Genomic DNA, 26,589 nt, shown 5'->3' with positions numbered 1-26,589 from the left:
GAGAGGCAAGGAAGTCCTCTTCTTCCTGCCTCTGTTCTGCCTCAAGTGCCCTGTCCATTATTCCACGCAGCGCATGCTCCAACAGGTGGACAAGAGGTACAGTGTCACTGATGCATGCACTGTCACTGCTCATCATCCTTGTGGCCTCCTCAAAGGACAGTGCATGCATCCCTGATCATGCCCCACTGGCGTGTTGAAAAAAAACCAAGCTCCTCTGACCCTGTCCTGGTGCCGTAGTCGCACAGGGACTCATTGATGGCCCTCTGCTGCGTGTGCAGCCGCTGCAGCATGGCCAACGTTGAGTTCCACCTGGTGGGCATGTCACATATAAGGCGGTTCTTGGGCAGGTTCAACTCCTTTTGGAGCTCAGCCAGCCGAGCACAGGCATTAAATGATCGGTGGAAATGCACACAGACTTTCCTGGCCTGCTTCAGGACATCCTATAAGCCCGGGTACCTGCCCAAGAACCGCTGCACCACCAGGTTAAGGACGTGAGCCACACAGGGCACATGGGTCAGTTGTCCCTGTTGGAGGGCAGAGAGGAGGTTGGTGCCATTGTCGCAAACCACCATTCCTGGCTTAAGCTGGCGTGGCGTCAACCACCTCTCGGCCTGCCCCTGCAAAGCTGACAAAACATCCGCCCCAGTGTGGCTCCTGTCCCCCAAACAAACCAGCGCAAGCACGGCATGGCATTGTTTTGCCTGAGTACTTGCATAGCCCCTGGAATGCCTACGGAGCACCGCTAGTTCTGAGGACAGAGCACTGGAAGAGGCCATGGAGGAAGAAGAAGAGGAGGGGGAGGAGGAGAGAGGTGTGTCACAACCAGTAGTAGCATTTTGGAGGCGTGGTGGCGGAACAACCTCCAACACTACTGCACCTTGTCCTGCATCCTTCCCAGCTGCCAGAAGAGTGACCCAATGGGCCGTGAAAGACAGGTAACGTCCCTGTCCATGCCTGCTGGACCATGAGTCAGCGGTAATATGCACCTTACCGCTGACCGCCCTGTCCAGCGAGGCAAGGACATTGCCTTCCACATGCCGGTAGAGAGCCGGAATCGCCTTCCGTGAGAAAAAGTGGCGTTTGGGGACCTGCCACTGAGGAACCGCACATTGTACAAACTCACGGAAGGAGGCCGAGTCTACCAACTGAAAAGGCAGCAGTTGAAGTGCTAGCAATTTAGCCAAGCTAGCATTCAACCGCTGGGCATGTGGATGGCTGGGAGTGAACTTCTTTCGCTGGTCCAGCAGCTGGGGCAGGGACATTTGCCTGCTATAATTGGACGTGGGTGTACTGCTAGCAGAGTTCCCGGAAGCACTTGGCTGTGACACACCTAATTCTACACCTTCATTCCTCTCAGAGCAGGTTTCAGAGAGGACTGAAGGTCTAGTGGGGTTGGAGATGCCAGCTGATGAGGAGCAAGGAGAGGTCCGCTTTGTTCTTTGGTGTGGGTCTTTGAGGTACGCTTGCCAACGAGCTACATGGCAGGTCAACATACGTCTGGTCAAGCATGTGGTGCCCAAGCGGCTGATGTTTTGGCCACGTGAGATACGCTAGAGACATATGTTGGAAATAGCAGTGGTGCGATCTGATGCACTCGTCTCAAAAAAGGCCCACACCAAAGAACTTTTATAATATTATGCACAGAGGCAGCGCTCTGCACAGGCGGAGCTCTGCGGTGTGATTCAGTCGGTGTGCTGCCCCTAAGCTGGCCCCCGGAGGGCATCCTGCCTCGTTGGACATGTGCCTCCTCCTCCTCTCAGGCACCCACGTGGAGTCAGTGCCCTCATCATCCCCTCCCTCTTCATCGCTGGAGCAAACCTGGCAGTATGCTGCAGCTGGTGCAACATGACTGCCAGATTGCTGTCCTTCTTGAGCATCCCCTCTCTCTGCACTCACGCTACTCCCTTCCTCTAGCTGAGTATCATCATCAGAGCCCACAAAACACTGGGCATCCTCCTGGAGCATGTACCCAACACTGTGCTCAAAGAGTTCAGGAGACTTCTCAGGAGGACGTGGTGGGTCTAGGGAAGGAGTCACTGATGATGACATTGAGACGAGGGAAGAGGATGCCTTGGCAGCTGCTTTGCTAGTACCCTGAGCCTGGGTGAGAGAGGATGAGGAGGATGAAGAGGGCTTGGTCATCCACTCTACCAAGTCATTGGCATGTTGTGGCTCAACATATCCAGCTGCCGAAAATAAGGACAAGCGTGTCCCATGGCCACGTGCTGATGATGATGATGCACCGCGTCCACGACCAGCACTGTTGTCTCTAGACACAGAGTCTGCTTGCCCTCTTTTATCGGCTCGCGCCTGTCTGCCTCTCCTTGCTGGCCTTCCAGACATGGTAATGGCCTGAAGGGAGATGGGAAAACCAGCAATTGGGTAGTTTATATTGTGCTGGAGGCACACACAACACCCACTAACTCCTGCAGATGGCAGATGGTTCAATTAGAGAAGAGCTATATAGGTAGATACAGGTGTATTCTGCGCTGGAGGCACACAGACAACACCCACTAACTCCTACAGACGCCGGAACACTACACAAGGCCATCGCGCTGGCGGCCTTATATAGTGTGGGGCGTGTTCTACACAGCCTGAGCTATAAACATTCATGGCTCTCCTCGCTGCCGGCGCTGTGATTGGCCAAGCATGCGGGGTCACAGTGCATGCTTGGCCAATCATGAGCCAGCAATGCACTGCGATGGCGCAGTGCATTGTGGGCCGTGAGCGCCACGCGAATTTGGCGCGAACAGCCCAGAGAGTTCTGGCTTCGCTGAAGGGGGCGAACGGCCGGTGTTCGACTCGAACACCAAGCTCATCCCTATTCCTGGTCTAGCTCTGGTTGATCTAATTATGGAGCGTCTATTATTGTAGAGGGGGTATGATAGTCTCTGGAATGAGTATTCCACCCCCCCCCCCCCCCGGGGTCTCCATTCTTCCCAGAAGTCTACTGCTTGATTGTTTATTGTGGGGTCGGAGTCGTATGCGGATGTGCGGAGTTTATGTGATTTAGAGCTACATAGCAGAAGTTGAAGGTTTATGTCTCATATGTACAAGATCTCGTCTACTGTACCGCTTCTCATTTATTGTTCTTTCAATAAAGTTCTATTTGATAAAAAAAAAAAAATGGGTGGTCCTCTGATCTCCTACCAGATCATTTCTTTATTCATGGACCTTAGTCAGAGAGTGAGGAAACAACGAGAACTGTCTTCTATAGGAGTGACAGTGATGAGGGGATTATAGGACGAGTGTCCCCTCCCCCTCTATCACTCATTGCCATCTTCCCAACACAAGAAGTCCTGCACTTCCTTATCTAGTCCATGATTTAGTCATGAATAACAGCGGGGCTGAGCCCCACCAGAGGTCAGAGAGTGAGGATGGGGGGAGGACAACCAAGATGAAGACTGGACTGATCCTGAAGACCCCCCATCATTGGGTTATTGACTCCTCCCCCTCATTATCACTTTCTGTTTAAGGTTCCAAAGTTGGAGGATGAAATCACATTATTATCACCATGGAAAAGTCTGTCCTCCAATCACATCATCCGATATAAAATGTCCAGCTGGTAGGAAATGGGTGCAAAAGAAGTCAGGACTGTGCAATGTACAACTTATCATACAGAATACAAAAGTTAGGATTTTGTAGCATCAAAATGATGTACTGAACAACATAGAGTGTATAGAGCAGGGGTCAAGAGTATGTAATGTACAACATAGAGTATATAGAGCAGGGGTCAGGAGTATGTAATGTACAATATAGAGTATATAGAGCAGGGGTCGGGAGTATGTAATGTACAACATAGAGTATATAGAGCAGGGGTCGGGAGTATGTAATGTACAACATAGAGTATATAGAGCAGGGATCGGGAGTATGTAATGTACAACATAGAGTATATAGAGCAGGGATCGGGAGTATGTAATGTACAACGTAGAGTATATAGAGCAGGGGTCAGGAGTATGTAATGTACAATATAGAGTATATAGAGCAGGGATCGGGAGTATGTAATGTACAACGTAGAGTATATAGAGCAGGGATCGGGAGTATGTAATGTACAACATAGAGTTTATAGAGCAGGGATCGGGAGTATGTAATGTACAACAGAATATATAGAGCAGGGGTCAGGAGTATGTAATGTACAACATAGAGTATTTAGAGCAGGGGTCGGGAGTATGTAATGTACAATATAGAGTATATAGAGCAGGGATCGGGAGTATGTAATGTACAACATAGAGTTTATAGAGCAGGGATCGGGAGTATGTAATGTACAACAGAGTATATAGAGCAGGGGTCAGGAGTATGTAATGTACAACATAGAGTATTTAGAGCAGGGGTCGGGAGTATGTAATGTACAATATAGAGTATATAGAGCAGGGATCGGGAGTATGTAATGTACAACATAGAGTTTATAGAGCAGGGATCGGGAGTATGTAATGTACAACAGAGTATATAGAGCAGGGGTCGGGAGTATGTAATGTACAATATAGAGTATATAGAGCAGGGATCGGGAGTATGTAATGTACAACATAGAGTATAGAGTGCAGGGGTCAGGAGTATGTTATGTACAATATAGAGTATAGAGTGCAGGGGTCAGGAGTATGTAATGTATAATATAGAGTATACAGTGTAAGGGTCAGGACTCATAATATTGGTATTCAGTAATCAGTGGAAGATGAAATGATTACATGAGACAAGTTGCAGAGGTCCCACACCGCTCCTCCCATCTCCTGAGACTGCACTCAGTGACTTGGGTCTGAGACTATACAGACATATCCCTCCACCCGGCACAGCCAGCAGACAACACAACAAGTAATCCTGGGGGGATTGTTCTTGTCATACCCGGGTATGGGGCAGAAGACCCAAATCACATACCCCAGGTGCCTAGATCTAGTAACATCTATGGGGAAAATGAACATTTTGCTGCCGGCTGATCCCCAGAATCTCCATAAATCCAGTCTAGATACATAAATTGTGTCGGCAGCACAGAGAAGGAAGATTATCGGAGAGAAATCCAGGAATACAGGACGGGGAACACAGCTCAGGAAAGTGACCAGGGGATTACAGGCTGATATCACCCAGCCCCCACCCTACTTTGGACCAATCAGTGAGCAGTATGGGTGGAGGGAGGTATTTAGTGTTAATGACCCACCTGTGCTGATCTCTGTAGGAGTGTCCTCCTCTATAAATGTCCCCGTTATTCCATCCTCCTCCATAGACTGCTGATCATCCCTCACATACCTCTCTTCTTCTTCTGATTTCACCTCAAATTCTATAGCCATTGGATCTCCACTCTAAACCAAGAAAATGAGAGAGAAAATATCATCTGTAAGATAGAAGACTTATTATTGTGACATCACATAGAAAATCCACACATCATCTCTAGGAGTCCATGTTCTAGATGCTCCATCCCACCAACCTTGTAACAGTGGGGGATGGTGTGATCTTCCTGTGTGGAATCCCGGGAATACAGAGGACGGGGACATCTCTCTGGTGGGTTCCTGGTATTTGGTGGCTCCATCATATCCTTGTGTCCTTCTGAAAACTCCTCCATCACTCCATACTCCTCATCCTCCTCTTTATACTCTTCTTTAACATCAATATTATCATCCCCGAGATTTCCACTCTGAATATAGAATAAAACATTCATTGTAACAAATACATTTCTGTATAAATTATAACTTCCAAAAATTGTTCCTCATCTGTGATGATGGTGGGGGATGGTTTTGACCTTCCGGTGTGGAATTCCGGGAGTACAGAGGACGGGGACATCTCTCTGGAGGGTTCCTGTAGCTGGATGACTCTACCATGGTGTCCTGGTACAGATCTCTGGGTTCCTTTAGAGACTCCTCCATCACCCCATCCTCATCATCCTCCTCTTTTATCTCTTCTTTAGGATCTCTCAGGTTTCCACTCTGAATATATAATAAAAATGACATCAATGGTAACAATGCAGATAATGTACAGATCCTAATGATACTATCAGTGATTGTTCCTCATCTACCTGATGATGGTGGGGGATGGTGTGACCTTCCTGTGTGGAATCCCGGGAATACAGAGGACGGGGACATCTCTCTGGTGGGTTCCCATTACTGGATCCATCTGTAGGAAACACACACACTGACTGAATACATTGTTTCTATGTGTTTATCAGATGATGGGGGATCTAGGTGGAGCCTCCGTACTGCTCTCTCCTTTACAATAAAGTCTCCTCTTACCCGGTGATGTGAGGGGCGGCTGATTGTCCATCATGATGTCCTTGTAGAGATCCTTGTGTCCTTCTAAATACTCCCACTCCTCCATGGAGAAATAGACAGTGACATCCTGACACCTTATAGGAACCTGACACACACAATGATACAGTCACCATCCAGACACATCCCTTGTCTGTTACTGGATAATGTCCCAGAATTCCCAGAATCCTCCTCACCTCTCCTCCATCATCTCTCTGGTGACTTCTAGAATCTTCTTTGTATTTCTCTATTCTATCAGGGAGGGAGGTGGAGGCAATGTGATGGTCATGTGATCTTCAGACTTCACAGGAGGAAATCTCTAGATCTGAACACAAAGAGCAAAATCAAGGTAAAGGTAAAAGCTTGGCGCCGACATCCTGACGTCATTACATACAACACAGGACCAACAGTCCTACTGTGCAAGTAAGGAGGCCAAGAGTCCATCTACATCCTAAGATCATCATCATCAATAAGGAAAACAGATGGAGGATCATAGGATCTTCTGACTCTGGATGGAGGAGCACTGGAAGGAGAAGCCGTGAGGTCAGTGTGATGTCATAGGATTCTCTGGCTCTGATTGGAGGGCCAGTGGTAGGAGGAGCTGTGAGATCAGTGTGATTACAAAGGACCTATAGAATCTGAATGGATGGACATTTGGATGGGGAGATTTGAGGGGTCCTCTATACGAGGCTCCCATACAAACAAAATCATTGTTCCTGGGTGTGTCCTACCTCTCCTAAACTGAAGAGTAAACCCTGACCTTGACCTTGAACCTTTACCGTGATGTACTTCAAAGAAAAGGATTTTACAGGTAAACTGTTATAAAAATCCTAGTTTCTTAATCGTAGATCACGGGACACAGAGCCATAGTAATCACTATGTGGGATGTCCCAGAGCAATGCCAACTGAGGGGAGGGAGACACAACCAAAGTAGGATACCATGAGATCAGAGGTCTTCTTCCCTCTTCTCTTCTTCCTATGTTGACACGACGCTCTCTCCCGCTGTAATGCTGTGTACACTGTACGCAACTACTCATATAGGCATGGGGCGGGGTCACCGGGCGATGTCACCTGGTGACCCCGCCCCTTATGACATCAGAGTCCCAGCAAGCCCCCAGACTGTGACATCATATGGGGCGGAGTCTATGCCTATATAAGTCATTGCACACCGTGTACACAGCATTACAGCAGGAGAGAGGTTCGTGTCAACATAGGAAGAAGAGAAGAAGGAAGAAGACGACGGAAGAGACTGGGCCACCGCTAGCAAAAGAGCGGCAAAAGAGCAGAAGATAGTGGAGGAGCCCGAGTGAAGAATCGAAGACCGGGAGAGAAGGCCGGAGAGCAGGAGAAGAGGCCGGAGAGAGCGGAGGAGTTGGAAGGGACCCCCTGAAGACAGAGGAGACCCCCAGAGCTGCCTAATAAACTACTTTAAAAACCTGTCTAGTGTGTTTTTTTTATTGACTTTCTTTCCCCCAGGTGACTGGGTAGGGGGTACAATGTACCCTATACTTATTCACATAGGGTGGGGGGGCCATGGGATCTGAGGGCCCTCTTATTAAAGATGGCTCCCGGATTCCGATAAGCCCCCTGCAGACCCAGACAACCAATGGCCAGGGTTGTCAGGAAGAGGCCAATGTCCTCATCAACATGGGGACAAGGTGCTTTGGGGTGGGGGGCCCACAGAGCGCCCCCTTCCCCAAGGCACCAACCCCCCATGTTGAGGTCATGCGGCATGGTACGGTTCAGGAGCGGGGGCACTTGCTCATCCCCACCCCCTTTCCTTGCCCGGCCGGGCTGCGTTCTCGGATAAGGGTCTGGTATGGATTCTGGGGGGACCCCCACACCATTTTTTCGGCGTAGCGGATTCCCCTTAAAATCCATACCAGACCTAAGGGACATTGTTGCCACTCCCTCGCGCTCACGGCAAATAGGAAAACGTGTTTTTCCTATTGCAGCGAGCGCAAGATGTACAGTACCCTGCAGCCGAGAACCAGCGCAATAGAAAACATTCTCGCGGGCAGGTGCTGTAGCTGCCCTTGCGCCGTATTCGGTCCATCGGACCAGCATACAAACGAATGGGTTTCCTGCTAGCAACTGGGTCCGGCGGGAAAATGTAAAACATGTTCTATTTCTAAGGTCTGTCGGATTTTTGGACAGCAAAGGTCCAATGGAGCCCCACACACACACACACACAACGGATTCGTTCCGTCTGACCTTTGCTGTCAAAAAGTCTGGTCGTGTGTACGTGGCATTAGACGTTAGGCCTGGAGAATAGAATCTCTTATATATTGTCTATTGCAAAACATAACGCCCCTGGTAGCTCGGCCAAATCCTGGGCCTGCTGATCAGGAATAACCTTGAGCACCTGTTTAAACTGGTCTCTCAAGGATTGACATACACCGATTGCTGAGCCACTCAACCTACCAGAGAAAAAAGAGTTCTTTATTAGGAATTCCAACTTCTTATCCGTTTGGATCCCTAAGCATTTCAGCATTGTCTACCGGACAAGTCAAACTTTTATTCACAGAGGATATAGCAGCGTCAATTGCTGGTATCTCCCATTTTTAACCACTTGCTTACTGGGCACTTAAACCCCCCTCAGTCCCAGACCAATTTTCAGCTTTCAGCGATGATGCACTTTGAGTGACAATTACGCGGTCATACAACACTGTACCCAAATGACATTTTTATCATTTTTTCCCCACAAATAGAGCTTTCTTTTGGTGGTATTTAATTACAGCTCGGAGTTTTATTTTTTGCTAAACAAACAAAAAAAGATGCAAAAATAAAAATAAAAAAAATAATCATGTTTAATAGTTTGTTATAAAATTTAGCAAACAGGTCATTTTTCTCCTTCATTGAAGTGCGCTGATGAGGCAGCACTGATAGGCTGCACTGGTGGGCACTGATAGGCTGCACTGGTGGGCACTGATAGGCTGCATTGGTGGGCACTGATAGGCTGCACTGGTGGGCACTGATAGGCACAGATAAGGCGGCACTGATGGGCAAAGATGGGCACAGATAAGATGGCACGGATGGGTGGCACAGATGGGTGGCACGGATGGGTGGCACTAAGGGGCACTGATAGGTACCACTGATAGATGGGAATGATGGGAACTGATAGGTGGCTCTGATAGGTGGCACTGCTGGGCGGCACTGCTGGGCACTGGTAGATGACACTGATGGGCACGGATATGTGGCACTGGGGTGCAGCACCTTTGTTGAGGCAGATTGTGGGCACTGCTGGGTGGCACTGTGGGCACTGCTGGGTTGCACTATGGGCACTGCTGAGTGGCACTGACGGGGGGCACTTATTTTTTAATGATGTTTAGTGATGAGGGGGCAGGTGGGCACTGGCAGGGGGCAGGTGGGCACTGGCAGGGCTGGCCGTGATCGGGACTGATGTCCCGATCATGGCCGCCGGTGATCAGCTCTTTTTTTTTCTCCTCGCGCGAGGAGGAATAATAGCCGATTACCGGCTCCGTTATATCACATGATCAGCTGTCATTGGCTGACAGCTGATCACGTAGTAAGGGTCGGGATCGACCCCTTGCTCGGATCCGTGATCAGGCGAGTCTCATAGACTCGCCGATCACAGAGCGCGCCGCGCGCGCCCCTCAGGGGGCGCGCAGGCCGCTCGTGCACGGGACAACGTCAATAGACGTAGTCCCAGCAAAGGAGATCCGTGCTGTAGCCGTCATTCGGCTATAGCGTGGGTCTCAAGTGGTTAATAAACTTTTCCTCCATAGGATAAAGTGTTGAAAACTTTTTAGGAGGATAAAAATGCTTATCTGGGTGATCCGACTCATAATAAATATGTTTTTCCCAGCAATGAATGGATAGGAAAGGCATGCACAGCTCGAGGAGGATTTAGCGAACCCAAACAAGAAGTGGGCTCATCAGCCGACTCAGTTAAGGGTAGCCTACATGTGGAGCGGACCAATTCAGTAAGAGATTGCACCATCAATCTTTCAGATTGTGAACCTGATCCTTCCGCATTTGACCCCCTCAGAAGAGGAGTCATCAGCCTCTTCCCAGTACCCTGAGAAAATAGTCCCACTCTGGGGTGCGATTAAAGCCGCTAACCTCTGCTCCAATACTAATATGGTGGAGGAAAATAGGATTTTTATAACAGCTTACCTGTAAAATCCTTGTCTTTTGAGGTACATCACGGGACACAGAGACTCAGTAATTACTGATGGGTTATAGGGTATCACTAGGTGATTGGACACAGGCACACCCTAGACAGGAAGTTCAATCCCCCATATAACCCCTCCCCCTACTGGAGGTAACTCAGTTTTGTAGCAAAGCAATGTAACTGTATTAGAAGAGGGGAGGGACCTCTGTGTCCCGTGATGTACCTCAAAAGAAAAGGATTTTACAGGTAAGCTGTTATACGTTACGGAATCTTTTGCTTCAAACCATAAGCTTGAACAATTACTTGTCGAATCCATTTAGCAATGGCAGATTTTAGACGCTGCCTGTCCTCTCTTAGGACCCTCTGGCAATACGAACCTGAGCAGTCGCTTCCAGATAGGCCTTGACTGCTCTCACTACATCCAAAGAATGTAGTGACTTCTCTTCCGTAGAACAGGGATTTGGAAAAAAAGAAGGCAGAACAATATCTTGGTTTAGATGTAAACCTGAGACCCCCTTCGGTAGAAAACTAGGATGAGGGCGTAACACCACTCTATCCTTGTGCATTATCAGATACGGTTCTTTACAAGAGAGGGACGCTAATTCTTCTACCCTTCTGGCAGAAGAAATGGAAACCAGAAAAATGTATTTCCTTCAACAGAACTAAGGGAATTTTATGCATCGGTTTAAAAGGCTGCTTCTGTAAAGCTGACAGAACCAAATTCAAATCCCAGGGGTTCAGAGGCGCCCTAACTGGAGGATTAAGGCGCGTTACCCCTTGTATAAAGCTTCGGACCAAAGAATGTGAAGCAAGTGGACGTTGAAACAGAACCGATAAGGCCGAGACTTGGCCCTTGATGGTACTCAAGGCCAGTTTCATCTCTAACCCATTTTGCAGAAATTCGAGGATTCTGCCTATGACATATTTTCTGGGATGCCAACTCCTGGATTCACACCAGGAGACATATGCTTTCCAGACTCTATGATAAATCATTCTGGAAGCTGGCTTTCTTGCATTAATCAAGGTAGATATCACAGGGCCCGAAAGCCCACGATTCTTCAGAATGTGGGTTTCAATAGCCAAACCGTTAAATTTAGCGTTTGTAAGGCAGGATGGAATACCGGTCCCTGGGATAACAGGTCTGGATGGGACGGTAGGGTCCAAGGAGAGCCTACCGCCATCTTCACTATTTCTGCATACCAAGCTCTTCTGGGCCATGCTGGGGCCACCAGAAGCACCGACTTCTTTTCCTGCCTGATCCTGCAAAGCAGTCTGGGCGGTAACAGAATAGGAGGGAACGCATAAATCAGAGAGAACTGATGCCATGGAGTGACCAACGCATCTGTCCCGCATGCAAGAGGATCCCTCATTCTTGACACAAAGTTGTCGACCTTGTTGTTGAACCTGGACGCAAAGAGACCTACATCCGGAAGCCCCTCATCTCTGGCATATGGCCAAAAAGACTTCAGGGTGGAGAGACCATTCCCCTGGCACTAACTGCTGGCGGCTCAAGTAGTCCGCCTGCCAGTTCTGTACCCCCGGAATGAAGACTGCCGATATGCATGGCACATGTCTTTCTGCCCAGATTAAGATCTGGTTTACTTCTTCCTGAGCTGCACGACTCTAGGTGCCCCCTTGGTGATTGATATAAGCCACTGCTGTGGCATTGTCGGACTGGATCCTGACAGGGCAACTCTGCAACCTGAGTGTCCAGGCTTTTAGGGCTAGATACACCGTACGGATCTCGAGAATGTTGATGGGTAAGGCCCTCTCGGTCCTGGACCATCTCCCTTGGACAGTCGACTGTTCCAGGACTGCCCCCCAACCCAAAAGACTGGCATCTGTTTTTACCACTGCCCAGGTAACCGGTAAAAAGGATTTTCCTTTTTGCAGATTTTCAGGTATCAACCACCAGCTGAGGCTCCGACGCGTTGTAGGGGACAGATGCATCGGAAAATATAACGCCTGAACCTTCTTGTTCCAGGCCGATAGGATACTGTTTTGCAGTAGTCTTGAATGAGACTGAGCGTAGGGAACTGCTTCGAATGAAGCCACCATCTTCCCCAACAACCTCATACAAAAACGAATAGAAGGACCCTTCTTTGCCCTGACTACCGGAATCACTTCTCTTATATCACTGATCTTTGCTTGGGGTAGGAATACCCTCTGCTGGGCTGTATCTATGACCAGACCCAAATACTCTAGTCTTCTTACTGGTTTTAAAGAAGACTTCTCTAAGTTGAGGACCCAACCTAGGCGTTCCAGGTAGTTGATTGTGGTGACTAGATTTTGGTCCAGGTGGGCTACTGACCGGTCTATCAAGAGCAAGTCGTCTAGGTATGCTATTATCGTTATACCTTGGGCCCTTAATCTGGCCAGAGGAGGGGCCAAGATCTTTGTAAACACCCGAGGTGCAGTAGCTAGCCCTAAAGGCAGAGCTACGAACTGAAAGCGCCGTTTTCCTATTTCGAAACGCAGGAATTTTTGATGAGCAGGGAAAATAGGTACATGCAGGTACGCATCCTTGATGTCTATTGACGCCAGAAGTTCTCCTCCTCGTAGGATGGAGACTACCGATCGGATCGATTCCATGCGAAAAGACTGTATCTCTAGAAATCGGTTTAGATCTTTGAAATCTAGAATGGGTCTGACATCTTCGTTTTGGCTTTGGTACCGTGAAAAGGTTTGAATAAAACCCCAATCCCTGTTCTTGCATGGGAACTACCATGATAACTTTTTGCAACAATAATCTCTCCAACGCTAGAAGGAGAGACTTCTTTTTTCTCTGGGTACATTTGATCTGAGGAAACAAGGAGAAGGGAATTCTCAGAATTCTAGTTTGTAACCTAGCGTTATTGTGGAGACCACCCGTTTGTCCCGAAATTCCTGCTGCCAGAGCCCTGAGAACTTTAGTAGTCTTCCCCCCACTCGAGTGAGCGGGAGCGCCCCTTCATAAGGAGGTCTTAGCGTTTTGTCTTGAGGACCTTCTCCCCCCAGGACTTATTTTGTCCCTGGGGTTGACTCTGAGTTTTAACTTTTGAGCCTGACGGAGGAGGCCGTCGTGACTGCCTGGAGGCTGATGGCCTTGGCACTGGAGAAAGCGCCTGTTTAACCACTTGAGACCCGCGCTATAGCCAAATGACGGCTACAGCGCGGACCTCCTTTGCCGTAGACTACGTCTATTGACGTCGTCCCGTGCACGAGCGGCCTGCGCGGCCCCTGAGGGGCTCGCGCGGCGCGCACTGTGATCGGCGAGTCTATGAGACTCGCCTGATCACTGATCCAAGCAAGGGGTCGATCCCGACCCCTTATCACGTGATCAGCTGTCAGCCAATGACAGCTGATCATGTGATACAACGGAGCCAGTAATCGGCTATTATTCCTCCTTGTGCTGTCAGCGCAAGGAGAAAAAAAGAGAGCCGATCACGGCCAGCCCTGCCAGCGCCCACCTGCCCCTTGCCAGTGCCACCTCATTAAAAAATAAAGTGCCCCCCGTCAGTGCCACCCAGCAGTGCCCACAGTGCCACCCAGCAGTGCCCACAATCTGCCTCAACAACGGTGCTGCACCCCAGTGCCACATATCCGTGCCCATCAGTGTCATCTACCAGTGCCCATCAGTGCCACCTATCAGAGCTGCCTATCAGTCCCATCTATCAGTGGTACCTATCAGTGCCCCTTAGTGCCACCCATCCGTGCCACCCTATCTGTGCCCATCTTTGCCCATCAGTGCCGCCTTATCTAAGCCCATCAGTACTGCCTTATCTGTGCCTATCGGTGCCACCTTATCTGTGCCTATTAGTGCCGCCTTAACTATGCCTATCAGTGCCCAGCAGTGCAGCCTATCAGTGCCCACCAATGCAGCCTATCAGTGCCGCCTCATCAGCGCACTTCAATGAAGGAGAAAAATGACCTGTTTGCAAAATTTTATAACAAACTATTAAACATGATTTATTTTTATTTTTTGCATCTTTTTTTGTTTGTTTAGCAAAAAATAAAACTCAGAGCTGTAATTAAATACCACCAAAAGAAAGCTCTATTTGTGGGAAAAAAATGATAAAAATGTCATTTGGGTACAGTGTTGTATGCCCGCGCGATTGTCATTCAAAGTGCATCAGCGCTGAAAATTGGTCTGGGACTGAGGGGGGTTTAAGTGCCCAGTAAGCAAGTGGTTAAAGGAGGGACGTTTACTCCCTTTTCTTGACTGGTAAAAGGGGGCTTTTCCCACTAGAGATCCTTTGGATATATTTGTCCAAATCCTCCCCAAACAGTTTTGCACCAAGAAAGGGAAATCCCGCCAGGAGTTTCTTACATGGCGATTCGGCTGAACAATTTTTCAGCCACAAGATTCTACGCATGTGTACCAATCCAAGCGTAAGGCGAGAGGTCTGAAGGATAGAATCTCTGATAGCATCAACAGCAAAACACAGAGCCGCTGGAAGGTTAGCTAACCCCCGGGGCTTGCTGTTCAGGTAAGGCTTTAAGCACCTGTTTAACCACTTGGTTCCCACACTACGTCATGTGACGTCATGGGGTTTCGGTGGTTATATCTAAATGATGCCTGAGTCCACAGACATCATTCAGATATTGCCGTTTTCAGCCGGCGATTCCCTGCACCATAAGAAGGATCATAGTGGCTGTTGATCAATCTTACGGGCGGCGGGAGGGGTTGCCCCCCCCCCCTTCCCGCTGCTTCTACCGACTCACCGTTTCCATCGGTGAGTCGGTCACAGGATCCGCCGGTCCCAGCAAGTTACCATAGAGATTTTTGGCGGACTAGATTGTCCCCGGAGTCTCTATGATCGTTCGGAGGCCGGGCGCGATGTTATGACGTCACGCCCGGCCTCGGTATTCAAATTAACGCCGCCGATCTGGCTAGGAAGCCATGATCGTGCTTTTTTTTTTTTTTTTTTATTATTCCCAGCCTAGAGGTGAGATATGAGGTCTTATTGACCCCCCCATATCTCACTGTAAATATGTCCGATCGTGCCATATTCCTATTACAAGGGATGTTTACATTCCTTGTAATAGGAATAAAAGTCATCAATTTTTTTTTTTTAAGTGTAAAACTAAAAAAATAAAAATAAAATTAACAATAAAAAAAAATTAAAAAAATTTTTAAGCGCCCCTGTCCCCATGTGCTCGCACACAGAAGCGAACGCATACGTAAGTCCCGCCCACATATGAAAACGGTGTTCAAACCACACATGTGAGGTATCGCCGCGAACGTTAGAGCGAGAGCAATAATTCTAGCCCTAGACCTCCTCTGTAACCCAAAATATGTAACCAGTTAAAAAAATTTAAAGCGTCGCCTATGGGGATTTTTAAATACCAAACTTTGGCTCCATTCCACGAGCGCGTGCAATTTTGAAGCGTGACATGTTGGGTATCTATTTACTCGGCGTATCCTCCTCTTTCACATTATGTAAAAAAATTGGGCTAACTTTACTGTTTTTTTTTTTTTTTAAGCATGAAACTGTTTTTTTTCTGAAAAAAACGCGTTCGAAAAATTGCTGCGCAAATACCGTGCGAGATAAAAAGTTGCAACGACCACCATTGTATTCTCTAGGGTCTTTGCTAAAAAAAAAACATATATAATGTTTGGGGGTTCTATGTAATTTTCTAGCAAAAAAATTTGGAATTTTACATGTAGGAGAGAAATGTCAGAATTGGCCTGGGTCCGAAGTGGTTAACACGGTCTCTCAAATATTGACAGACTCCAATTGCTGCCACTGCAGGTTGTGCTACTGAACCTGCCAAGGAGAAAACATTTTTTAATAGGGATTCCATTTTCTTATCAGTTGGATCCCTAAGCATCTGAGCGTTGTCAACAGGACAAGTCAGGCTTTTGTTCACGGAGGAAATGGCGGCGCCAACTGCCGGTATATCCCACAGCTTAGTACATTTTTCCTCCATAGGATAAAAAGTGTAGAAAACTTTTTAGGAGGAAAAAAATGTTTATCTGGGTGATCCCACTCAGAATAGATAAGCCTCTCCAGCAAACCATGAACAGGAAAAGCATGTGCAGTTTGAGGAGCTTTCAGTGAACCCAGAGAAGAAGAAGTGGGTTCTTTAACTGTCTCAGGTACGGGCAACTTAAACGTGGAACGGACCAATCCAGCAAGAATTTGCACCAACATTTTCTCATCCTGAGAAGCTGAAGAGGGCCCTTCTCCACTAGATTCCTCAGAAGTGGAATCATCAGTCCCGATCCTCTGAGGGGGGATACCTCTCCTTTATCCCAGAGTTCCTCACTCCCTGTGACAGAGGGGGGCCTAGTGCGTTTTCTTCCACTGAGTGAAGATGTGAATAAGGCCGCTAATCTTTCCTCTAAACCGTTTATGGTTGAGGAAAAAAACCTCCTGTGTAATGTACACAGGGGCTGAAGTGCCAGAAGCAGCTGCAGCCTCTGACCCCGACGGCTCTCCCTGGCCAGCCTCCCCGGGTCTTGCAGGGGAGGAAGGTGCTGCAGAGGGGGGGGGGAGGTCCTCAGAGCCTGAAGGGGACCCCTTAGAGCCCCTATTCTTTGGGGTACTTGTACCTCTTTTACCCATGGTGCAAAGCAACAAAAGGTAGAGGTACCACACAAAAAATGCACTGACTGCTGAGCCCTGTAGTTCAGCAACTGCCGCTGCTAAGACTCAGTCTGGTGCCTAAGTAAATGCTGCCTGGGAATGCCTGTGTCTCCCACAATCACATGCGCCTGTCAGCTCCATAGGCTGTGTGCATCTGAAAAAGAGTGTACTTTAAAGCCTGTGTAGCCTAGTGCTCCGCCCCCAGCCTCCTCCGACCACTTCCGCCCCTCCTCGCTCATTTTTAAAAATGGGCGTTTCCCACACGAGCAGAGGCTCCAACCCTGCTGGCAAGCATGGAGTGGAGGCTGGGACAGAGAAGAGGAAAGGGCCGGTGGATGTGAAGCCGCTGTAATGGCGGCGGCGAATGGCGGTGGACGGAGGCGGACGGTGCGGTATATTACCGCTCTCTGCCCAGGCCAGTCTCAGTCCCCTAATCCGTGGAGGGAGAATCCCAGAAGGAAAAAAAAACCCCTTAACTTCATCCTTCCTGGAGCATGGCTGGAGGAGCATAGAGCGTGGACACCAAGCCGACAGATCAGGCATGAAAGGCATGTGCTCTTGGCAGCCCCCGGTGGCTACTATAGGCATAGCATACATTTACTTAAAAGGAGAAAACCTACTAGAATTAGAAAAGTTTGTGAGTCTCCCTTACCTTATCCAGCTGCAGGGTCTGAATAACAGACCCAATCTTCACCGCTCACGGTGGGCTCCATTAGGGAAAAAAAAACCTTCAGAGACTGGGTCCCCTTGAATAGGGGGATCCGCAGTTCTGGGCCCGTAAAGCACCCTGCCAGGAATATGGCTGAATAAAACAAATACTGGGTCCCAGGATCCAGCTCTCTAAAAAGAGAAGAGTTACAGGTAAAACCTTGTTTCTACGGAAACAAGGCCCGGGTACCATCCAATTCGGTCTGGAAAAGACACTTTGAATGGATCCGGTTGCATAGCTGGCCCCAGTAAGGATATTCCAGCGGAGCTCAGCACAGCACATCTTTACTTGTGACCAACACCTAAGACACTGTCGAAAAAAACTGAGGTACCTCCAGTAGGGGGAGGGGTTATATGGGGGATTGAACTTCCTGTCTAGGGTGTGCCAGTGTCCAATCACCTAGTGATACCCTATAACCCACCAGTAATTACTGAGTCTCTGTGTCCCGTGATGTACGAGAAAGAAATGGATGGCTCCGCCGGTCGTTGACCCCCCCGGTATCCAGGTTGAATAAAGTAACCACGATTCCGGTAGAAGCGACTCCTGCATTCAAAGACCCTACTAATAGGAGAGCCGAGGCAGTGGCCTGGTCCATGTTTATGGTAGTGGGGTCAGCATTACGACCTGTACTGGCCACGGCCTTGGTGTCGCTGACACTGAGTGGGCAAAGTTATTGCACCGTGAATTGGAGAAGCAACACTCTCCCCCAGTCTGCATAGAACTAGCAGACCAGTTGGTGCATGGCCTTAAGTATGTCTGTGATGCAGCCCTGGATACAGTCCCCCTGCTCTCTAGAGCATCGGTATCAGCAGTGGTGCTACAGTGCCTAATTTGGCTGAAATGCTGGTCTGTGGACCAAGCATCTAAAAAAAGCTCTGGCGAAATTCACCCTTCTTTGGTGAGAGGGCATTTGGAGCTTTGCTGGATGACATTATTAAGAATGTTACAGGTGGGAAGAGCACATTACTCCCACAGTCCAGGAAGGCTAAGGATTCACGTTGTAGGCAAGGGCCCTCCTTTTCCACTCAGAAATGGCTTTTTCGCCCTCCCAGGACGACAGGTAAGCACTCCCAGCAGGGGCGTTGGGAGGGGGTGGCTAGGGGTGGCTGAAGCCCCGAATGTGACCCCGAAAAGCCCAGAGTCAATGGAATACTGCATTCCGTTGTTAGCCCCGAGCGCCGTCGGCTAATTTCGGCCGCACTCGCTAACAGATCGGTCCTCGGTGGGCAAATTTAGCCATAGCGCCCGAAAGTGGCCAAATGCCGCTGGTCCCGCCTTCTGAAGCGGGACGTGTGGCGTGACGTCCATCTTAGCCTGCAGGCTCCAGAAGGCGGGAATGCTACATCCCCACTCGGGCGGGCGGCTCGGCTCTCCTCGGCTCTCACCAGTGATTGACTGACTGCTGTGACCACACCACGACTGAGCTGAGGTAGGTCCGTCAGACACAGAGTGTATGTCAGTGTGTGTGTGTGTGTAGGTCAGTGGTCAGTGTGTGTAGGTCAGTGGTCAGTGTATGTAGGTCAGGCAGGTCAGTGTGTGTAGGTCAGTGTATGTAGGTCAGTGGTCAGTGTATGTAGGTCAGGCAGGTCAGTGTGTGTAGGTCAGTGTATGTAGGTCAGTGGTCAGTGTATGTAGGTCAGGCAGGTCAGTGTATGTAGGTCAGGCAGGTCAGTGTGTGTAGGTCAGTGTATGTAGGTCAGTGGTCAGTGTATGTAGGTCAGGCAGGTCAGTGTGTGTAGGTCAGGCAGGTCAGTGTGTGTAGATCAGTGGTCAGTGTATGTAAGTCAGGCAGGTCAGTGTATGTAGGTCAATGTATGTAGGTCAGTGTGTGTAGGTCAGTGTGTGTATGTCAGTGGTCAGTGTATGTAGGTCAGGCAGGTCAGTGTGTGTAGGTCAGTGTGTGTAGGTCAGTGTGTGTTGGTCAGTGTGTGTAGGTCAGTGTGTGTAGGTCAGTGTATGTAGGTCAGTGGTCAGTGTATGTAGGTCAGTGTGTGTAGGTCAGTGTGTGTAGGTCAGTGTGTGTAGGTCAGTGGTCAGTGTGTGTAGATCAGTGGTCAGTGTGTGTAGGTCAGTGGTCAGTGTGTGTAGGTCAGTGTGTGTAGATCAGTGGTCAGTGTGTGTAGATCAGTGGTCAGTGTGTGTAGGTCAGTGTGTGTAGGTCAGTGGTCAGTGTGTGTAGATCAGTGGTCAGTGTGTGTAGGTCAGTGGTCAGTGTGTGTAGGTCAGTGTGTGTAGGTCAGTGGTCAGTGTGTGTAGATCAGTGGTCAGTGTGTGTAGGTCAGTGGTCAGTGTGTGTAGGTCAGTGGTCAGTGTGTGTAAGTCAGGCAGGTCAGTGTAATGGTCAGTGTCAGGCAGGTGTGTTTATTTAGCAAGTCACACATCCCCACCACCCAGGCCAAAAAAAAGCCGGGCTTCTTCGACTTCGGGCTGAAGCCCCTGGTCTTTTTGCCACCTGGCAACGCCCTTGGCTCCCAGTCCGAAAGGGCATCTGCTGATGGACAAAAGTGTCCCTGGTTTTCGTAAGCCTAACAAGCCTGCGAGCAAAAATACTACCACATGAAGGGTTGCCCCCGCCCGACACTCAGGTGGGGGGGTCGCCTTCAGGAGTTTTCAGCTCAGTGGACCTCACGGCTGTCGACCAATGGGTCTGCAAACTGGTTTCATCGGGCTACAAGATAGAGTTTCTTTCTTGTCCACCAAACAGATTTTTTACCCTTTACTCCCGGCTTGCCGGAAAGCCCTGTTAGGGGTAGTAAAGGACCTGCTCCTACACAGGGTGATAGTGCCGGTTCCAAAGCTGGAAAGGTTTCAGGGATTCTGCTCCAATCTGTTTGTAGTCCCAAAAAGGAAGGGGTACGTCCAACCCTGGACTTAAAAGTCCTCAACTGCTTTGTAAAAGGGCAAAAGTTCAGGATGGAATAAGTTTGCTCCGTAGTCACTGCACTCTATCAGGGGGATTTCCTGGCATCTCTGGCTATCCAGGATGCATACTTGCAAAAACCCATATGCCTCAGGCATCAGAGGTTTCTGCGACTCTCAGTTGAGGAAGCGCACTACCAATTTGTAGCTCTTCCGTTTGGCCTGGCGCCAGCACCCCGAGTCTTTACCAAAGTGTTAGCTCCAATTCTGGCACTGTTAAGGCAACATTGGATCGCAATCGTGGGTTACCTAGACAACCTCCTTCTGAGAGCAGCTTCTGCCTCACAATTAAGGGAGGATGTGGCGATCACCATGCCGACTCAGCGCCTGGAGTACCTGGGCTTACTAATGGACTCCATGGAAGCAAGAGTTTTTCTCCCTTCAGACAAACTGCAGACTCTCCGAGCCATGATAAAGTTGTTGATGAAAGGCAGGTGGTCATCGCTGCATTTCTGCATGCGAGTTCTGGGCCTCATGTTAGCCTCCTGCGAGGCAGTACCATACGCCCAATTTCACACCCGAGTCTTGCAGAAGGAGATACTGTCCAAATGGGACAAATCTCCGTTATCCCTGAATCGTCAGATTTGGGTGAGCCTGTTGGTCAGGGATTCCATTCTCTGGTGGCTGAGGTCTCCGGCCCTTCGGTCCAGATCGTTCCTTCTCCATTTGGACGGTGATCACAACGAGCGCCAGCCTGACCGGCTGGGGTGGAGTGCTGGGGGTGCAGTCGACCCAGGGCCTCTGGTCGTGGGAGGAATCCCAGATGCCGATCAGGATCCAGTCAGACAACGCTACGGCGGTGGCGTATGTCAACCATCAAGGAGGAACAAGGAGCTCAGCCACAGCATAAGAGATTGCTCACATCCTCCTGTGGGCAGAACGACACGTGCCCGGCCCTGTTGGCCACATACATCCCGGGTTTAGAAAACTGTCAGGCGGACTACCTAAGTCGCCAGATGCTGGACCCAGGAGAATGGTTATTGCATCCGGAGGCGTTCAGGCTTCTTTGCCTGTGGTGGGGCACACCAGATGTGGATCTCTTAGCCATTCGGCTCAATCGAAAGGTAAGGAGGTTTATGTCCAGGACAAGAGACCCCTGGGCGGACACGTCAGACGCATTGGTGGCTCCATGGGGGCAGTACCGGCTGATTTATGCCTTTCCTCCACTCAAACTGTTACCACGTCTGCTTCGCAGAGTGGAGGCCGAGGGGATTCCATTAATACTGATTGCCCCAGATTGGCCTCGGCGTCCTTGGTACGCCGACCTAGTACGCCTGGTGGCGGATGCTCCTTGGCGGTTGCTGATGCGAGAAGACCATCGCTGGTTTTAACGGCACGGCTGTTGAAAGCCATGTGCTAAAGGACTGAGGTCTGACGGACTCTGTAATTTCCACTATGCTGAGGGCACGGAAATACCATTGTACGTAGAAGGCCTATATCTCCATGTGAGGAGATGGGGTGGCGTCCGCAGCACCTATTCTGTTTCCAGGATCCTGCTGTTTTTACAGCAAGGAGTGGATCAGAAACTTGCCTTAAGCACCATCAAGGGACAGATATCAGCCATGGAAAAATAAGCCCTCGCGCCACTATGTGATGAATGTGACTAAGAGCCGGTTCACACTGCGGGCGATGCGAGGCGACACGACTTGCCTCGCCTCGATCTGACAAGTCGCCCCCGTTCTGTACAATGGAACCGTTCTGAGAGGAGCGACTCGAGTCGCTCCGACTCAGAAAAAAGGTTCCTGTACTACTTTCGGGCGACCTCGGGGGGCGACTTGCATTGACTTCTATACAGAAGTCATCTGCAAGTTGCCGCTGAGGTCGTGGCAGGTCGCGGCGAGGCAAGTCGGTGTCGCCTCGCATCGCCTGCAGTGTGAACCGGCCCTAAAGTGAATAAATGTCTAAACTACTAATAAATAAATGGAAAAGAATAATATAAATAAATATATCAAATGTAAACAACTGAGTGATATAAAGTGCATGTGCTAATAAATAGTGCAAAAAATGCAGCAAGACGAAATAGTGAACACAAACTATCAAATGAATAATAATGGAAAAAAAGAGTCCTGCGCAAATCGTGCCACTCATATACTATAATCCAAAAACTCAAAATAATGCTAAGTGAAAAAAAATCAACGTATAAAACGTGATAAAAATAGTCCATAAAAAAGCACAAAAATAAGTGAAAAATAAATGGAAGGAGGACCAATGATGCAAAGTCCACTAATCCGAGCTCCCAGAACTCTCACCTTTAAAATAGAGTAAACAAGCTGATCAAAAAAGAACCCCAGGAGTCTCTCATTTCATTCACCATATTCAGCCATCAAGGAAATCCAGATGAGGGATGTATTAATAAAATTCCGCCATTAGAGGGCCAATCTTAGCATATAGGCTTTGCACTGTAGATCCTCAAATGTGTTCCGTAGTGTATGGCTCAAGACAAGAGGGGAAGGGGAAGGAGAGAGAGAGAGAGGAGGCTCCAATAGTGTAGTATTAAAGTATGCAGATCGATTTATTAAAAAATTCAAAGACTCTCACATTAAAAACAAAATGAATAGCACAGTAAGGAAGATGGTTGTGTGGCGTCTTCTGCCAGTCTTACTCTACTTCCGGTACGTCCTACGGCCACTCCCTACGCGTTACGTCATACCACGTGACTTCTTCATGGGGATCTATTTTGGACTATTTTTATCACATTTTGTACGTTGATTTTTTTTCACTTAGCATTATTTTGAGTTTTTTGATTATAGTATATGAGTTTCACGATTTGCGCAGGACTCTTTTTCCATTATTATTCATTAGATATCAGCCATGGCCGTCTTTTTTCCAACGCCCCTTGGCGTCTCACTCATCGGTAAACACCTCTGTGCAAGGGGCTCGGCATGTAGTCCCTCCGGTTTCGACCACATCTACCTCCGTGGGATCTGAACCTGGTGTTATCGGCGCTTCAGAAACTGCCGTTTGAGAACATCAGGGAAATTCCCTTGTTGACTCTTTCCCAGAAATGTGTCTTTTTAGTGGCCATTACATCTGCCAGGGGGGGGGGTTTCTGAGTTGGCGGCCTTATCTTGCAAGTCGCCCTATCTGGTTAGACACAAGGATAAGGCGGGCGCTACATCCGCAGGCCCTCTTTTCCTCCAAAAGTGGTTTTGGCTTTTTGTCTCAGTGAGGACATTGTGTTACCATCCCTTTGTCCTAAGCCGACACATCCAAAAGAGGTTGCCCTACATTCCCTGGATGTGGTCCGGGCTCTGAGGGTATCTCTGTCTGCTACGGCTCCCTTCCCGGAAGTCAGACTCTCTGTTTGTTTTTCGGTAGCTGGTCCGAAAAAAAAAGTTCTGGTGGTCTCGTCGACCACCATTTCCCGGTGGATCAGACAGATCGTGGTCCAGGATTCCGCCTTGAAGGGGCAGGTGCCCCTCTTTCCTGTCACAGCTCATTCCACCAGGGCAATTGGAACCTCCTGGGCTTTCCGACATCAAGCGCCTCTTTCCCAGGTGTGTAAGGCGGTGACTTGGTTGTCCGTTTCACACTTTTACAAAATTCTACAAAGTTGACGTAAGCGCATCTTCGGATGTTTGCTTTGGCCACAAAGTTTTGCAGGCGGCCGTGTAAAAGTTGTAATTTACACCTTTTTCTTTTTTTTTTAAAGAAATTTACAGTTTTGTTGTAAATGCATTTTTGATGCATGCGTTGGCCGCAAGTTCTGATGCAGTCGTTTCAGGTGACAACTCCTCCGTTGAGGCGTGCCTCTGGTTGTGGGTGAAGTTATGTTTTGCCGTTTCCACCCCTTGTTTTGACACGGCTTGGGGATGTCCCTATGGTCAAGATTTAAAGGAGCTGTGTCCGTCAATGAACTTCAGAGAAAATAGGATTTTTGTACTCACCGTAAAATCCTTTTCTCTGAAGTCCATTGATGGACACAGCTCCCTCCCCTCCTATTTTACATGTACTGTTTTTTGATGTACTGAGCTGCAGGAAGCAGGCTGAGCGGGTATAGCCAGAGGGACCGCCCCCTGGGCGGAGCTAGGCAGTTCTGCTGTTTTTACATGTGTTACATGTTCTGCCTAGTCCTCTCCTGAAGGTGGCATGATAACCCTATGATCAATATTTAAAGGAGCTGTGTCCGTCAATGAACTTCAGAGAAAAGGATTTTACAGTGAGTACAAAAATCCTATTTTTTTATGCATGCTAATATTCTGCCAGCTTTGGTAGCTGCAGCTTAATATTGCATGATATTGCTCGGTCTGTCTTTTACTAGGACCCCCAGATCTTTCTCCATCCTTGAATGCGGGACGAGGGGCGCAGAATGCGGGACGTGGGGAGCAGAATGCGGGACGTGGGGAGCAGAATGCGGGACATGGGGAGCAGAACGCAGGCGTGGGGCGCAGAACGCGGGGCGTGGGGCGCAGAATGCGGGGCGTGGTGCGCAGAACGCGGGCGTGGGGCGCACAACGTGGGGCGCAGAACGCGGGGTGTGGGGAGCAGAACGCGGGACATGGGGTGCAGAACGCGGGACGTGGGGCGCAGAACTCGTGGGGAGCAGAACGCGGGCGTGGGGAGCAGAACGCGGGCGTGGGGGGCGCAGAACGTGGGCGTGGGGCGCAGAAGAACGCGGGGCGTGGGGCGCAGAACGCGGGGCATGGGGCGCAGAATGCAGGACAGTAATACAATCCCCCCTCCCCCTGTGTCCTCCTGCATGTCCTGTACATCCCCCCCAGCAGTGTGTGAGAGCAGAGTGGATGGAGAGGACATCTTGTGTACATAAAGCAGCATGTCCCTCCCTGGCTGGTCTCTTAGCTGGCTGCTTTGCAGGCTTGTCCTGGTCACTCCTGTAAGGACCCCCCCTGTAGTCCTGTTTCTCAGCACCTTGTGGCAGTACCGAGGTGGCGCCATGTTGGAGATTGGGTCTCGCTCCTTCCTCTCTGTTCTGCCGGAGGGCTCTGCAGGGACACAGACAGCTGCTGGGGGAAGCAGGAGCCGATGGTGACAGTAAAGGAGAAAGATCGGCAGCGGGAGCTCAGTGAGGTTCTCTCATGTCACCGACCCGGCTGGATGAACGATAAACCTGAACCATGTATGGCCGGCTCTGGAGGGAAGATATATGCACCATCAACTGATCCCCCTGAAGGGGTTAATCTACATATTACCTCCTCTGCCTCCAGATCCAGCAACGTCTCCTCTCTACTTCCTACGGAATGTCCTGTGTGTTCCTGACATCACTTCCTGTCTTCTATAGAGACTTCCTGTCTGTATCTGACATCACTTCCTGTCTTCTATAGAGACTTCCTGTCTGTATCTGACATCACTTCCTGTCTTCTATAGAGACTTCCTGTCTGTATCTGACATCACTTCCTGTCTGTATCTGAGGGGTGTGGCTGCAGAGTGGAGCTCCACTGATGACAGGAAGTATGTGGCCTCCACTCCACTTTTTTTTTTTTATACTGAACTTTATTGTGAATCTCTGCAGCTGGAGCTCCACTACAGGAAGTGGAGGGCACATGATTCCTGTAGATGATTTCTGTGGAGCTCCGGTGGCCGCAGTCTGCAGCACATACTGATCCGTTCTGTTGGGATTTGCAGAAATACAAGAAGATATTTTGGGAGGTTTTGTACTTTTATATTGTGAAAGATAATGTTACGCCAAGTAAATTGATACCCAACATGTCACGCTTCAAAATAGCGCCCCCCCGCTCGTGGAATGGCGACAAACTTTTACCCTTAAAAATCTCCACAGGGGACGTTTAAAAATTTCTTGCATGTTTAGAGTTACAGAGGAGGGTCTAGGGCGAGAATTATCGCTCTCGCTCTACCGATCGCGGCGATACCTCACATGTGTGCGGTTTGTACATCGTTTTCATATGCGGGCGCTGCTCACGTAAGGCGTTTGCTTCCACGCGCTTCACTCGGCGGGACGCAAATTTTTATTTATTTTTGCTTTTTCTTTACATTTTTACACTTTTTTTTTTTTTTTTAATGGTGTCACTTTTATTCCTATTACAAGTGTAGCGCCGGCCCCTGAAG

At 49.2% G+C, this 26,589-nt stretch overlaps 1 protein-coding gene across 1 annotated transcript in view; it reads right to left on the bottom strand.

Annotated features, from left to right (window-relative positions):
• LOC143975765 (uncharacterized) overlaps positions 1-25,803 on the bottom strand; it is a 30,934-nt gene extending 5,131 nt beyond the window's left edge. Inside the window, exons 1-6 of the mRNA XM_077478284.1 lie at positions 25,716-25,803; positions 6,425-6,552; positions 6,213-6,336; positions 5,999-6,096; positions 5,414-5,620; positions 5,147-5,288 (exon numbers count right to left, since the gene is read on the bottom strand). Coding sequence (XP_077334410.1) covers positions 5,147-5,288; positions 5,414-5,620; positions 5,999-6,096; positions 6,213-6,297 — 532 coding nt within the window. The 5' untranslated portion in view covers positions 6,298-6,336; positions 6,425-6,552; positions 25,716-25,803. The remainder of the gene's footprint in view (positions 1-5,146; positions 5,289-5,413; positions 5,621-5,998; positions 6,097-6,212; positions 6,337-6,424; positions 6,553-25,715) is intronic.
• Positions 25,804-26,589: the final 786 nt, after the last annotated feature.

This window comes from Lithobates pipiens, unplaced genomic scaffold (assembly GCF_037356315.1).
Source record: "Lithobates pipiens isolate NorthernLeopardFrog02 unplaced genomic scaffold, aLitPip1_a1.2 Scaffold_13, whole genome shotgun sequence".
Classification (NCBI taxonomy): Eukaryota; Metazoa; Chordata; class Amphibia; order Anura; family Ranidae; genus Lithobates; species Lithobates pipiens.
This window is presented reverse-complemented; position numbering and strand designations above follow the sequence as displayed.